At 41.6% G+C, this 15,743-nt stretch overlaps 1 protein-coding gene across 16 annotated transcripts in view; it reads left to right on the forward strand.

The window, feature by feature from the left end:
* The window catches only part of LOC310699034 (muscleblind-like protein 2), a 76,200-nt gene that overhangs the window by 15,218 nt on the left and 45,239 nt on the right, over positions 1–15,743 (forward strand). For all 16 annotated transcript variants that reach the window (XM_083520628.1, XM_083520635.1, XM_083520630.1 and 13 more), the window contains exon 2: positions 5,949–6,715. In XM_083520628.1, the coding sequence (XP_083376754.1) occupies positions 6,542–6,715 (174 nt within the window). In that variant the 5' untranslated portion in view covers positions 5,949–6,541. The remainder of the gene's footprint in view (positions 1–5,948; positions 6,716–15,743) is intronic.

Genomic DNA, 15,743 nt, shown 5'->3' on the forward strand with positions numbered 1-15,743 from the left:
AGGTTTGCATCCCAGGTAGGTCACTGGTGCTGCTAATGTTCACCCGTGGAGGTGCACTCCATTGTCTCTTGAGACAGATGCCAATAACAGCAGCAGCAGCAGCAACAACAACAACAGCAGCAGCAGTAATAATGGAAAGCAGATTTGGAGGAAAGCAGCCACTGCGATAGCAAATGGGAAGGAAATTGAGCATGAAGTGTGGGAATGCGCTGTAACAATAGTAGCTGGGGCACTCCCCTTTTGAAGGACACTGGGCAAGGCAAGATATAGTGCACCTGAATCATACGTTTGCAGTACTAGCTACCTAAAACCCAAGCTTTTTTCATTCTTCTAGTGACAGTTTTGGGTCGAGACAACCTTTATTAGGAAGATGGTACTCTGTGAATTGGCCCTATGTCACAGTACTTGGGATGTGATGGAGTTGCGTCATGCAGAATTTCCTTTTTGCATGATCCTCTGGGGATCTGACTAGTTTGGAAAAGAATTGTCTGTACATATAGGCTGGACACCACTGAGCAGGAGTCGCATGCGCCTCCGTCCTTTTGCTTGAGACATCAACAACTATTTGCTTTCTAAGTTGTTTTGTGCAGTGCGTCAGCTCTCTCTGCTTGTGGCACATTGTGCTCTGGACTGCCAAGACTTGTGAATGGATAGTCCTGCTGTTAGGCAGGAAATTGTGCTAGAACACTTGTGGCAAAAAGTCTGTGATTACCAAGGTGTGTGCCCTTCATTGGGTGGGCACTGAATGCTCTCATTGCAGAGAGTACAGCTCAAGAGAACTTGGCAGTATATTTTTAACTTCAAGTAGTGTGAGGAAAATGTGAAGTATATACATCTCTAAATATACATGTGGACACTGAGGTAAGGCATGCTAGCCTGAAAAAACTGTTCCAGAAGTATTTAACACTCTTTGCTTTTACTCGTGATGGATGTTGCCTGAGGCTGCTAGCAGAATACATTACGTTTAGAATAGGGAGGAAGGGTACTCCAAATGCCAGGTGCCGTATTCACCTGCAGGTATAAGAAGAATTCGTTAGCAACCATGAAGCTTTCATTTATGCACTGATATTAGAGGGAGTGATGGTGGGAATTGGTATGGTTGCTATTGCATGTTATCGTGTTGACTCTTGGGGCATGATCCGGTTCCACTGATTTTAATGGGAATATTAACCATGTGTTTAAATAACTTGCACTGAAATCAATAGATGCTTAAAATCTTTGGTCTGGCAAGACTTTGGCCTTTTGATTTATATCTCATTAGTGCATTAGCTTTTTGGAAAACAAAGAAGAGGTAATGCTTAATAAACATAACTTGTGTATATTCCCTATTGAATTTAATGGGGCTTATGTGCACCTACGTTCAATCAATCAATCAATCAATCAATCCAATCCAATCAGTTAATTAATTAACAGCCCTTCAGCCCAAGGATCATTGGGCGGTTTACAGTATAAAAACACAAAAATACATTTAATATAAAGATACTAGTTGGAGTTGTTGTTGTAGTTGTTGTTGTTAGGTGATATTTGCTGATGTGGTATTTGAATTTAGAATACAATATATGGATACTTAAGAATGACATTGATATAATAAAACTACTATTAAGCAGAGAGGACAGTCTCGTGCAGAAATAAGATTTGAAATTTGCCTTATGTCCTCGAATTCCGCAAACATCCATCTGGTAATTGGTAAATAACAGCATATCTACAATTTGAGTTCCTGCATGAATTAATTAATATCCGCATATCATCTCTTTGATATACTGTACTCTGCTGTTGCTCCCTTGAGTGTATTGATCTTAATTGCCATTCTTTTGCTAATTTAATTTTAGCTTCTGATGGTAAATTCTTTCCTGTGTTCCCCTCACTCCTTCCTACTACCTGGAGTGAAGCACGAATTAACATTACATATGTACCCATTCAAAACATGTTTCAATAGTTGACAAGGGATGCAGACCATTATATACATTTTGTAATTTAATAACCATACATATTAAAACCCCAATATATCAAATCCCATTGATTTCAATTGGGTTTATTGGCTTGGAGAATTTGTGGATACTTTACACTCTGATCCTAATCCTAACTGTGATTACATGGAAAATAAATTCCAATAATTTTGGCAGGTCTTGCTTCCTAGGAAGTGTGTTTATACTGAAGTCTTTGGTTTTTATTTATCTCCCGACTCAGTTGAAATATTACCTTCTTGATGGTTGAGCCAATTCATCACAATGGGATTTCACACTACCAAAAAACCTCTGTATGTCCAAATCCTATGAGAATTATGAAGTACTGCTGACATTAACAGCAGAAACCAGATTCTGTGGGGACTTACTAGATAGTAGCTAAGCAGTTTGAACTCTCCCACGTGATTGGGATGAAGAAACAGGGCTCAAAGGAGTTGAGATCTGGAGACAGCACACACACACACACACACACACACACACACACACACACTGTATATTTAAAGCACATGACTTACCTCAAAGAATCCTGGAAACGGTGGTTTAACCATTGCAGAGCTACAATTTCCAGCATTTAGTTCCTAGACTACTTCGGGGAAAGTCATGTGCTTTCAATGTGCATTAAACATGTGGTGTGTACACAGCCAGAGAGGCAGCTCCCGCCCAGCAAAGGTAACCTTTAAATCAGACCTCAGCGTAAAGGTATCCTATAGAATCTTTCCACTTTCAGAGCTGTTGCAAGTTTGCATTTGCTAACATAGCATACGCCTACTTACACTTTTAACTTGCTTTTGTGGCATCAGGAAAGACACCCTCATTTAAGCAATGCGCCTTTTTGCAGCGAGTTACTAATGGCTTTGAAACTAACCTGACTGGCCTGATCACTTTCCACTTGCAAGAGTTGTTATCCATTACATCTTGCCTGGGCTTGACCGACAAACCCACAGGCAGAGTAGACCTAAGGCAGCAGATTTTATTAAAGATTTCACAAACTGCTTCCAAATCCTTGTTTGAAATTGAAATCCTAGTGTGACGTAGGTTTGGAAGCGGTCCTGGTTAGGGCTGGCCTTAAGTTGCATGGCATTGGCAAGCTTTGGTTATTGCAAACCACGGAAGGGAGGGGTGAAGCTGCTGCGCATGAGGGGGATGGGGCAGAACAAGGACTGCTCAGACTTGTGGAACATTCCCAATCATTTGTTGATTAGGTGAGCATGACATGTGAACCAGTATGGTAAGCTAAACGCAATTGGCCTGTTGGCTTTTCAAAGCGCATCCCAACAAAGAATGGATGTCTCTCTGCAGTGAATTCAGCGTACAAGCAAGCCCCTATACACATTGTAGTGACTTCGAAGTTCTTTAACTTTTACCTTAATTTGTGTGTATTCTTATTTCGGCCTATTCTTAGGCGAGTTATCTTAGAATCATAGAATTGGAGGGGAAGAATCATAGAATTGAAGGGGACTGCAAAGGTCATCTCGTCCAACCCCCTGCAATACAGGAATCTCAGCTAGGGATACCTCAGTTGGTAGAGCATGAGACTGTTCATCTCAGGGTTGTGGGGTCAAGCCCTACATTGGGCAAAAGATTCCTGCATTGCAGAGGGTCGGACTAGATGATCCTCACGGTCCCTCGCAACTCTTTCATTCTATGATTGTGTCTTCTGTTCTTAACATTAGATACACCGCAGATTCTTTGAGATTTGTTTCTGATGAGTTGTTTAGAACAGCCTCATACTTCATGCCATACCTGCGTTTGCTGCCCAGTTTCTCAAGCAGGTATAATTTGTGGACTTGTAATGCTGAATGCACACCTGAAGGGGACCTTCAGCCAGCTAGAGCTGTTAGCACGTGCAGACGGCTGTTGGTGTGCATCTGCCCTTCATACTTAATGTGTGTTAGTCAAGACACGAGTGTAGTGCTAGTATATCCCCAACAAGTGCTGCGTACAGAAGTTTATTTTATGTGCATTTGATGGGGTTGACCAGTTTTAGCTCATTTCTGAATGAAGCAGAGAAAATCATAACAAAAAGGAAGAGAGTAATGATCTAAGAATTGTGTAAGAAGAAAAAGGTGCTGCTGGACTCCCAACAGGATCTGCAAGCAGTTTTGTGTGGATATTGAAAAGCATGGAGGATAAAATGGAGCCTTTAGGATCCCCGTGGCATAATTGCCGCAGAGGAGAGCATCCGTCTCCCCGCACAACCGTTTTGCAAATGACTGTCCCAAGTAGGGAGAAGAACCACTTTGGTGCTGTACTGCCTGCCGGAGAGGGTGGAGTTGCCACGGAAGTGACTTTAGGAAGCTGGTCAGACTAATGGTCCATCTAGTTCAGTATTGTTTTTTCTGCCTGGAAGTAACTTTCTAGGTTTTCAGATCGTTCTCTTTTCCAGCCTTACCTGGGGCCCTTTGGATGTGCTCTGTTGCTAAGCCATGGCCACTCCCCAAAGTCCAAAGACCCTCAGACTTGCTCTTCTCAGCTCACCTGGTAGAACATTGCAGCTGATGTGAGGGTCCGTGGAGTCCTGAATCCTTCAGACCCTGGTCTGCAGCACCATACAGAGGAGCACGATAACCCACCACACCCAGGAAGGTCCCAGCGTTGTAGGGAGAGATACAGCCACCCTGTCCTGTTGCTTAAGGACCAGTTCAAGGATTTAACCATGATGGGAAGGGAGATGATGTTGGCAGTACAACAACCTGTGATGAATCCTCACTGCCATTATCGGGGCACAAGGGGTGCCTTCTCTTGTCACAACAGATTTCAAAATACATTAACTAAGCTGACCCAATACACAATTATCCAGCCTTGCATAAAGGAATTCTTTTCTGGAGAGTTTTTGCCGTTGTAGCAACATGGGCCCTGCTTCCTTTGCAGCTGGTGGTAGATTTTTTGTCCCGCTTTCCCACATGGCCTAAACGCCACCCGTGCTATTATAATATAAAGCCAGCTTTGAAGTAAACCCAATAGATTTTCTTAATAAGCTCATTGCTATCCTGTAAATAGCACATTAAAAAAAACCCAACCTACCTTATAGTGGCTAGTGGATCAGTGGATCAGATTAAGTAATCCTGGCAAGGAAGATGTGGTTCATTTTAATGAAATTGTTACTTGTAGGTGAACATTATAAATAAGAAAACAAATAAACAAAGCTTGATCTGCCTTGCAAAATAATCCCATCCATTTGATTCCTAGTACACGTTTTGCTACATTTTAAGTTTAATTCTGTGGTGCCAGTCACGATGCTTTGCAATGAAATCTATTTAGGGTTACAGACTGTCTCTGCTAAGAGATGAGGAACACTATTTTTTTCCTGGAAGAAGGCACATTCAGAGAAGGCCTTTACCTCCTGAGGAAATGAGGACAGACTGCTTGGAGATAGCTGCTAAATAATGCAAACTGGGACTGCAGCCCTAAACACTGAGCATGCATAGGATTGCCTCGTGAGTAGTAAAATGATGAACTGGAAACTGTTATAGAGCCTTCTGAATAGTAAGCATGCTCATCTGCATTATGCTAGGACTAGAATGATCAGTAATTTGTTTTATATTTTTAATTTTAAAATATGTAGCTAGCCCCAAGACTGAGTGTCAAATGCGTTAAAACATTAAGAACTTGGTCTTCTCCCAGCTTAATCCTTCCCTCCCAAAGTCAGCCCAGACAGACAAATATCAAGTAACAGTGGAAAATGCTCATTTGTGTTAGCACGTCTGAGGTGGAAAAAAACCTTACAACTGATACTGATAGTGAAAGTGACTAGTTAATAATAATAAAAAAGGAGTGTTTCCTGCAAAACTTGTGTTTGTCATTTAAGGATGAAGAGATTAGCTCATTGTGCAGTTGTGCTATATTTCCTTTACATATCCTTGGCTTTAAAAATCTGTGGCACATTGTAAGAAGCAGCTAATGCCATAAAGCTACTTAGATAGGGCGAAAAACCACAGGTAATTTGAAAGTTGTTTGAATAAGATTTCTGCTTTATTTTCACAGGTCCATGCATTGCAAGTGCCTTTCTGAAGTCACTCGTACAAGAAACAATTCGCCTGCTTTTTTCCAGAACGATTTCTCTGCCAGCTCTTACCTTATGTGTCATCTGCAGCAGTGTGCCAGCCACTTGATGCAAAACTGACTCCTGCATTTACAGAGCCTGAGGAAAATATTAGTTTGGGCATGAAAACTGCTGAATGTGTAGCTCTTTCTGTGTAATCAATGCCAACAAAGAGGACACAGTGGGCTAAAATGTTGTTGAGGAATGTCATTGCATGAAAATAAAACTTGCTTAACAAAACGGTGTCAACAAAACCATCGAGGGACTCACATTTTCTACATCCAGAAATGCTACCGAGCATGAATATTGTGCAGCCAAAAGTCTACAAGTGGCACATATTGATTGATGATTGACATGCTTGCTGATAAATAGTTGTCTCATTCAGCTTTGTGCGCATTGGACTCTCTGAAGCATTTATTACATCATTGCTGCAAGGAGCTATTTACATTGAAAGGGTTTCCCCGAGTTGTTGGAATTCATAACTCGAGGTGATTTCATTAACAGCAACTCTCAAAATCTAAATCAATTGTACATCATGGCTTTGAATGTTGCTCCTGTAAGAGATACAAAATGGCTGACATTAGAAGTGTGCAGGCAGTTTCAGAGAGGAACTTGTTCACGATCTGATGAGGAATGTAAATTTGCACATCCACCCAAAAGCTGCCAGGTTGAAAATGGGAGAGTTATTGCCTGCTTCGATTCCCTAAAGGTAAGAACTAAACATTATGTGTCTTGTTTATGGCAAGAAATAATGGCTTATTAAGTAATTTTAAAGATGCTGCTGCTGTTAATAGTTGCAGTGTAAATTAAATACAAATTATGGTTTGTATTAACAGCAGCTTAGAATCCAGACTACGATGTGAGCTTCCAAACGTACAGCAGGCAAACCATGGACTGGAACTTGCCTCTTTTTGTTTCCCAACCCCTCTCTATACCCAGCTTAATTAAATTCACTGCTGTCTGTGTTTCAAAAGTCTGGTCTGGATAGAACAGCAGACTATGGTGTTCCACAGACTACCACAGGCATAGGCAAACTCGGCCCTCCAGATGTTTTCCCATCCCATCATCCCTGACCACTGGTCCTGCTAGCTAGGGATGATGGAAGTTGTTGTCCCAAGACATCTGGAGGGCCGAGTTTGCCTATGCCTGGACTTAGGAAGTCAAGGAGCGAATAGGAGAATGGAGGTGGGTGAAGGGAACGCATGAGCCTGAAACTATTAACGAAAGCCAAACATGGGTTTTCCATTGCATCCAAACTAGATCACCACTCCTTTTATTTGAGGTATTGTCTGAATTCAGCCTGTGTTGTATCTTATTTGAAGAAGAAGGGGGGGAAAGGGGAGGGGGAGGCTGCATATTTTCCTTGTAGCTGTGAATCTCAAAGTCTGTGGTGTCACCTAGTATGCCATGAGTAATAAATTGATTTGCATAATTATAAGCTCCTATGTTCCCAAAGTACAACCAAAGGAGGCTGCCCACTGTTCCTGCAGCTTTAATTGCTCTGGCCTTACCTCCCTCCTGTCAGCCTCCACAGTGTGGAGGTAATTCTTACACACAGGCTAATACATTGTGAACAACTTATCCATTAGGCCACTTTCTCAAATGACTCTTAAATGTATCTGAAGAAGTGTGCATGCACACAAAAGCTCATACCAAGAACTAACTTAGTTGGTCTTTAAGGTGCTACTGGAAGGATTTTTTTTATTTTGACTATGGCAGACCAACACGGCTACCTATCTGTAACTGACTCTTAAATGGTTATGTTTTGAAAACTTCTAATGTGAATGTACAAACTAGATGGGCTGGATGCACACTCAACTTTACTCAATCCCCTCTAGAATTAAAACTGATGATGCGATTTAGAAAAATCAAGAGATTCAAATGTGTTTAATACTGTCATATTCTGAAAGCACCCCAAGCTCCTTTAGCCACAGATTCCTGTAAATGACACCTTTAGATGAGGTACTTCTTCTTCCCCTGCTTATTCTATCCTTCCCAAGTCAACTGGCCTGGTGTGTGAGAGTCAGAGCCCAGTATCTCTTGCCTGCGTCCCTAAACCCACTCTCCTATAAACCCCAACATTTCCAATTAGCATACTCAGCATCCCAGAAGCTGTAGAGCTTCACCAAAGCTGTTTGATAGTCAGTTGATGCTACAAGGTGCACATGTCTTCTTTCTTCAGCCACTACCTTCCTAAGCTAAGGGCAGCAGGGTTTCTGGGAGCCCATTGGCTTTTCAGCCCTGCTCCTCACCGTCAAATTGTGGGATCAGCCTGAGAAAGTCTGTCTGGCTTCTTGAAACTTTGTTTGTATAAAGCATAAGAGTAACAAAAGTTTTATCGTGCATTTTTTATTGTAATTGGTTTGGTTGTTTATACAGGTATATTAAGAGTCAAATGCTTAGTTCTGAGAATCAAAAGACCTGTTTAGTTTTAAAACGTTGATGTGGTTAAATGATTAAGGCTATTTTTGGCTAGTGGTGGTACTTGGCTAGTGTGTAGACTTTTATGCTCTATTTCTCGGAATGGTAAGTACTTGTCTATCATGCCCATTCTCTCTTTGGCTTAGAGCCCCCTTCCATAAAATGTTTTTCAACTTTGTATGTCTTAAATCTAAGACATTTGGATGTATGCATACCCTTTAAGAAGAGGAAGTGTTTGCATCACCACCAAGATGCAAGTTAGTCTGCAAATGTACATGTTGGCAGTAAACAGGTTCACACGATAACCTTCCTTTAGGATATTTCTGGTGTGTGTCTGGTCTGGAGAGAGATGTATGTTAAGGGGGGGCGGGGAGAGAAGTAACTGTAGAAAAAAGAAAGGCCCCTTCAGGAAAATCTGTTGGCTTTATATCATGCAAGTCCTTCAGACAAACAATTGTCTTTGTGCACTATTAATGACCTTAATCCATGGATTATCATATTGTGTTTTAATAGCTTCTTAAGAGATGTTCTAGCTCATTTAGGACAGTGGAAGCATGCATGTTTTATTGTTACATGCACATCCTTTGCTCTCTTAGTCTATATGCGCCGCATATAAACCATTTTATGTCCAACGCAACTTGCCTTGCTACCGTAACCCACTCCTGGGTTAACTCCTAACATCAGACTTGCTCATCCCCATTATTCACTGTCAGTCCCTGACCTCTCCTCCATCGCTGTATTGCGTGTCTATTGTCAACTGTTTGCCACTTTTGTGAATTTGTATAATACCAAGGAAGACTTGGCGCTATGTGCAGTTAAATATTTAGCAGCAGGAACAGGAGTCCAAGTGATTGAACGTGCGTGAGGGTCACCATTGCCATGCTTTTCATACAAGCAGAGTTATCTTTGCTTAAATTTTTATGTTAGCAAGTCTGCATGATGACCCTGGGGGCTGGGAGGCTTGTTCGCAAGTCACAGCACAGGGACAAACTCAGCATGATGGAAGCAAAGACATTTGTTTCTTCGTGGATCTGCCCTTATTCACAGGTAGTGTGAGCAGTAAAGGTTTAGAAAGAAAGAAAGAAAGGGGGGACGGACACCTGTCACTTCTCACAATGATGGTGTGGAAAGTTCATCTCTTGCCAGCACCCTTCTTTTTTTCTTAAAAATTTGACCCACCTATCTGTTGCTTTTTGTCTGATTGGACAGATATGGGAACAGCAAGCACAGCTGCCCCAAACCACTCTGTTATTAACTCACTTGGTGATTTGGGGCAAGTCACAATATCTCAGTCTCTGTTCTCAATCTCAGTAAAAGATTAAGCACCTCCCTGAATGAATGAACAAGGTGGAGAACTGTAAAATGATTAGGGGATGAAAACTTCTTGCCTGCTGCACAGAATCTGCTCTCCTTCTAGTTCATATTTACAAGAGACATAACCCCAGAGGGGCTGCAGCAGAGCATGTGTATGAAAGTATCGGGGTTCTAGAGAAAAGGAAATTCCTAATTGAAAGCATTTTGACGGCCATTTATTTTTACAACTTTTATTCCATATTCATGAAATCCTTAACTGTGATACCAATCACTTGGCCAAATTTGCTTCAGATTCTCAGTGGTTACTAGCAGAAGTGACCCGCTGGGTGTAGCAGAGATGCCACACTGACGTCCTGTTAGGTGGGTCACTGTTGCTTGCAGGAAGTTGGCACAGCGTAGAAGCAGCAGCGGAGCCAGTGGTGTGTTTTCATCATGACAACCTTTCTGCCACCTCACTCCTTCTTTACGCCTTTCTCCTGCCTAGAAGTTATATTCCAGGTATACCAAGTTAACATTTCTGACATAATATTATATTTGCAAACTTTCAGAAGAGAATTAACACATACATACGGGCAATAGCCTTAGACAGTTTTCAGCAGAATTAAACACTAATCCAAAAGTCTTCTTAGAAGGAAGGCTTGCAGTGAAGCCAAAGACATAGTATATCATCTTCTCTGTAATTTTCCAGTGGGGAAGTATTATTGCAAATATGCATGCATATATATATATATATATATATATATATATATATATATATATTGGATTTAGCTGCTGCCTAAGGGCCAGTGTTCATTAAGGGTGCAGTTCATTAAAAGTCTGAACGCATGAAGACCCATCAACAAGAAAGCTTCACGAAGGGAGAATGGGAAGGGAAAAATCACCATGAGGTGATCCAAATTATTGGATAACCAGGGCCAAAGCAAAAGACAGCTTAACATTACTATCCATATTTCACATTAATATTTGTTAGCTGTATTGACTGGCAAGATGCCAGGTGTTTTTGTTTTCCTTTAACATAAGCAATCATGTTTGTAGGGGGTGTTGCATAATAATTTTAAAAATGCAATATTTTGAAATATTTCTGCCCAATAGCTGGCCTTTATAAGCCCAGAGGCTGTATTTTGAACTACAGTTTCTGTGCAGTTTTGAAAGACAGCTTCATTGGATAACAGTGCCTGGGTATCTCTTCATCAGCTGAAGCTGATGGAAAGGTGCTTCATGAACAGAGGTCACTTGGGCCATACCTAGGAACCTGATCATTTTAGGGGGGAGTGCAAATCAATTCAGAACAGGCTGAACACAATCTGCCTGACCAGATGTACCCCTTGCCCATAGCCACTTTTGGACATATGGTGAAAAGTGGGGCATGAATGCCTTAAATAAAATAATAGAACTTCCATCTTGTCAGGATTGAGTTTCTGTTTAATAGCCTTCACCCATCCCATTGAAAAGGGCTGGATGTCATCAACCTATTTTATAGACTGATGCTCCTGGGACATGGGAACGGTGAGGATCTGAATGCATCCAATCCCTGAAATAAGCACCTTGTCTGTTTTAAAGACATCTGTTTTCTGTACCAAAATATGAATATATACATAATGTTTATATCTTACCTAGGGGTGGCAGGAGTTCAACAGTAACTAATCCCAGATCTAAAATTGTGGCCCTCCACTCTTCAGCCATTTAATCCAGATCAATACTGGAGTAATCACATGGATTATAATGAGATAAATATTTGAAGAAAACATGCATGCTAATTTTTCCATTCCATACACATAAAATTGGCCCCAAATGTTTGAGACTTAAATTGTTTGGAACTTCAATGCATCATGTTCCTTAAGAATTGTTACCTAGAAGCACAAGTCGCACCAATAGCTAGCCCTGTGCCGGAGTGTTCTCTGCCTGAGAACAAGGTACTAATACTAAACTTAGCAAATACATATCTCAGTTCCAATAGGGAACACCACCATGTTGCCAGCCCTATAATAGAGCATATCTGATGTGCATGGCCTATTAATGTTTAAAGTTGATACTGGATCTGATATTATATCTTTGCTGCTGAAACAGATTTAATGCAGGCTATCCACATACCTTAAAGTAAATGATGAACAGTAGCATCAAACACCCCCCCCCCCATATTCATTTTTACTAAGGGAGATGGCAAAAACCTTGGTTGTAATTTTAAAAGGTACTGTTTAAATCAGGCTGTAGTATAACAATACTTAATGGTTGTAAAGCGTTTTCACTTGTTCACAGTGCTTCACGTGCTTTCTGTGGTTGTAATCCTTCTGACTCTGCAAGGTGTGCAAACATTATTATCCCCATATTTCAGCTGAATGGACTGTTGCTGAAAGAGAATGCCATGCCTAAGGACACATAGTAGATTCATGGCAGGGGTGAGATTTGAACCAGCACTCCAACTGCAATTGCACCATACATTTGTATAATGGCATTACCATATTAGCATTTATTTTCAACTCCTTTCCTAATACTCCCTAAGATGGAGCTGATACACAGTGACAACAACTCCAGTATCTCTTTCCTGGCCAGTCATCACCAGTTCAGACCCTACTAAAGTATATATGTCGTTAGAATTTTTTGAATTTAATAATCACATAAAAATGATTTAAGCAAGTGCAGCTTCCCTTAGATTCTTATAATCTAATAACCCCCTCTTTTTAAGGCTTTCATACTAAATAAATAAGAAAAATCCTGCTTTAAAATGATTTAAATCAAACTTCATTTTTACTAGTCAGATATTTTCTAAAGTTGGTTGTACATCAGTACAACAACAACAACAACAACAACAACAACAACAACAACAACAACAACAACAACATAATTTATTAGTTGTACCACACCCATCTGTCTGAGTTGCCCAAGCCACTCTAGGCAGTTTCCAACAAAATCTAATAGAACATAATGAAACATCAGGCATTAAAAACATCCTGATGACTATGGAAAGTTGCATAATTGTGTCTCTCTTTGACATCTGAGGGGAGGGCATTCCGCAGAGCAGGCGCCACTACCAAGAAGGCCCTCTGCCCGGTTCCCTGTAATTTCACTTCTTACAATGAAGAAACCACCAGAAGGCCCTGAAAACTGGACCTCTCTTTCCAGCTGGGTTGAACGATGGGGGGCAATAGAGATGCTCCTTCAGGTATGCAGGGCCAATGCTGTTTAGGGCTTTAAAGGTCCTCACCAACACTTTGACTTGTGCTCGGAAACGTACTGGGAGCCAATGTAGGTCTTTCAGGACCAGTGTTATATGGTCTTGGCGGCCACTCCTGGTCACCAATCTAGCTGCTGCATTCTGGGTTAATTGTAGTTTCCAGGTCACCTTCAAAGGTAACCCCACGTAGAGCACATTGCAGTAGTCCAAGCGGGAGATAGCCAAAGCATATACCACTCTGGTGAGACAGGACGCAGACAAGTAGGGTCTCAGCTGGCGTACTGGATGGACCTCCTGGACACATAATTGGCCTGTGCCTCCATGGAATCCTAAATGACCCCAGGCTGCGTACCTGGTCCTAGGGGCATAGTTCCAGGGAGTCCTCCACACCTGCCCACTTGCTGTCCCCAGTACTTCTGTCTTGTCGAGATTCAATCTCAATCTGTTATCCATCCTCTAAATGCCTCCACAAGCTCACACAGTTCTCTATACTTGCATGCTCTAAGGGTAAGCCTCACTGAACTTAATGACGCTACTTTTGAGTATGCCTCTATAGGATCTCACTGTGATTTGATTTGAAAGCACGGGCTTCTGCTTGTTGTTCATTAGACACATGTCAATCCCAGAAGAAGAGTTCACATTCTTTGCAGAGAATAATGTATTTTTTATTTATTTTTAGAGCTGAGCTGACTGCTGAGGTAGCTGGAGGGTATAAAACTGGATTCTGTTCATGGATTATTCTGAATGAAAAGAGATTGGCTTCTTGGACCTAGGGCAGGGGTCTGCAACCTTTAAGACAAAAAGAGCCACTTGGACCCGTTTCCGAAGAAAAAACAACAACTGGGAGCCGCAAAACCATTGCGACATTTAAAACAAATATATCTCCGGAGCCACAATCTGACAGCGGGCGGGAAGGTGACGTCGGGACGGTGCGTGACTAACGCACGCACCGCCCCCATGCGATGTCACAGCCAGTACAGCGCCCGCCACAGTGAGGAGTGTCGGGGCGCACAATGCGCCTCCTCCCCTCGCTAGTATCCGCCCCGGAGCCGCAGCAAAGATGTAAAAGAGCCACATGCGGCTCCGGAGCCGCGGGTTGCAGACCCCTGCCGGATCACAATACTTTTGATGATTTTGTAGTCCCTGTTCTTTCTCTGGTTACCATAATAATGCACTACTTCTGTATATAGGTAGAGAGATCTCCTCATTATGTTTGAAAGAGGGTCATGGAGTCAGTTGTAAATGACTTTGCTTTAAGATGTTTGAATTTAGCATGTTTGTATTGTATTCAGACCTCCTTTTAAATCAGCCCCCCCCCCCAAAAAAAACCCACTCAGCCTTATAATTGGAAGAATAGGTCAACCAATGATATTTACCAACATATTTAGTAGGACTGGGTTTTGTTTTTCAGGTTTTCGGGGATTTTTTGTTTTTGCAGCTGTAGCATCTCTTGAAGTAGAAACATCAAGATATAAAGACACATTCACAGGCTTGTAATAGCTTGTCTTAGTAATTATAGATTTGTTTCAAATTGTAGCCTTCTGCTAACAGAAGAGTCTGTCATCTTACATTGAAATGAGCAATTAAGTGTACAACTTGTAATATATTTGGTTGTTTAAAGAGAACCACAAAATACAATATGTTTGTTTGCTTCTCCTTTTCAAGTTTGGGATTGTACATTTTTAAAAGCTGAATGTTCATTAAGAGAAATTATATAATCCATTCAGCGCAGTTTCCTAATTATTAGATGGTAATTGATTTACAGTACAATCCTGCTCATGCTTACTTGGAAGTAAGAACCACTGCGTTTATTGGGGATTGCCCCCTCTAGTAAGTGTGTTAAGGATTATAGCTTTAAAGAATCAAGATTTCGTACTTCCCACCTTGAACTAGTGGGAAACAGAGAGAGTAGAAATGGGGAATAAAAATGCCAGGGAAAATGTGTGATGTCCTCTCCCGGTATGCCCCACGGAGGACCTTAAAGTCCATATATAGCAACACCCTAGTGGTCCCGGGCCCTAAGGAAGTTAGATTAGCCTCAACCAGAGCCAGGGCCTTCTCAACACTGGCTCCGGCCTGGTGGAATGCTCTGTCTCATGAGGCCAGGGCCCTGCAGGATCTGATTTCTTTCCACAGGGCCTGTAAGACAGAGTTGTTCCGCCTGGCCTTTGGCTTGGAGTCAAGTTGATTCCCTCCCCCTCTTTCTTTTTCCTTTCTCCTCCTGTGATGAGGCTGCATTTTAATGTTTTAATGTTGTATTTTAATCTTGTTTTTTAAGTTGCATTTCAATCAACTTGTTTTTTATTGGTTGTTAGCTGCCCTGAGCCCGGTCTTAGCTGGGGAGGGCGGGGTATAAATAAAATTTATTATTATTATTATTATTATTATTATTATTATTATTATTATTATTATTACAATTAGATATGAGACTTGTTGATTTATCTGGGAATGCTAGAAATATTATGAGCCAGGAATTTCTAATTTAGAACTGCAGTCATACCTCGGGTTGAAGTTGCTTCAGGTTGAGTGCTTTCAGGTTGTGCTCTGCGGCGACCCAGAAGTAACGGAACACGTTACTTCTGGGTTTCGCCGCTCGCGCATGCGCAGATGGTCAAAATGACGTCACACGCATGCGCGGAAGCGGCAAATCGCAACCCGTGCATGCGCAGATACAAGTTGCATTTACTTCAGGATGTGAACGGGGCTCCGGAACGGATCCTGTTCGTATCCAGAGGTATCACCGTACTGATCTATTCATGATTACAAAGGGAAGACACCCAGGAGTAAAATTTTAAGGTTTTTGACTGACAGTGCATATCATTGTAAGTTA

The sequence above is a fragment of the Podarcis liolepis genome (assembly GCF_965112155.1).
Source record: "Podarcis liolepis genome assembly, contig: HAP1_SCAFFOLD_36, whole genome shotgun sequence".
NCBI lineage: Eukaryota > Metazoa > Chordata > Lepidosauria > Squamata > Lacertidae > Podarcis > Podarcis liolepis.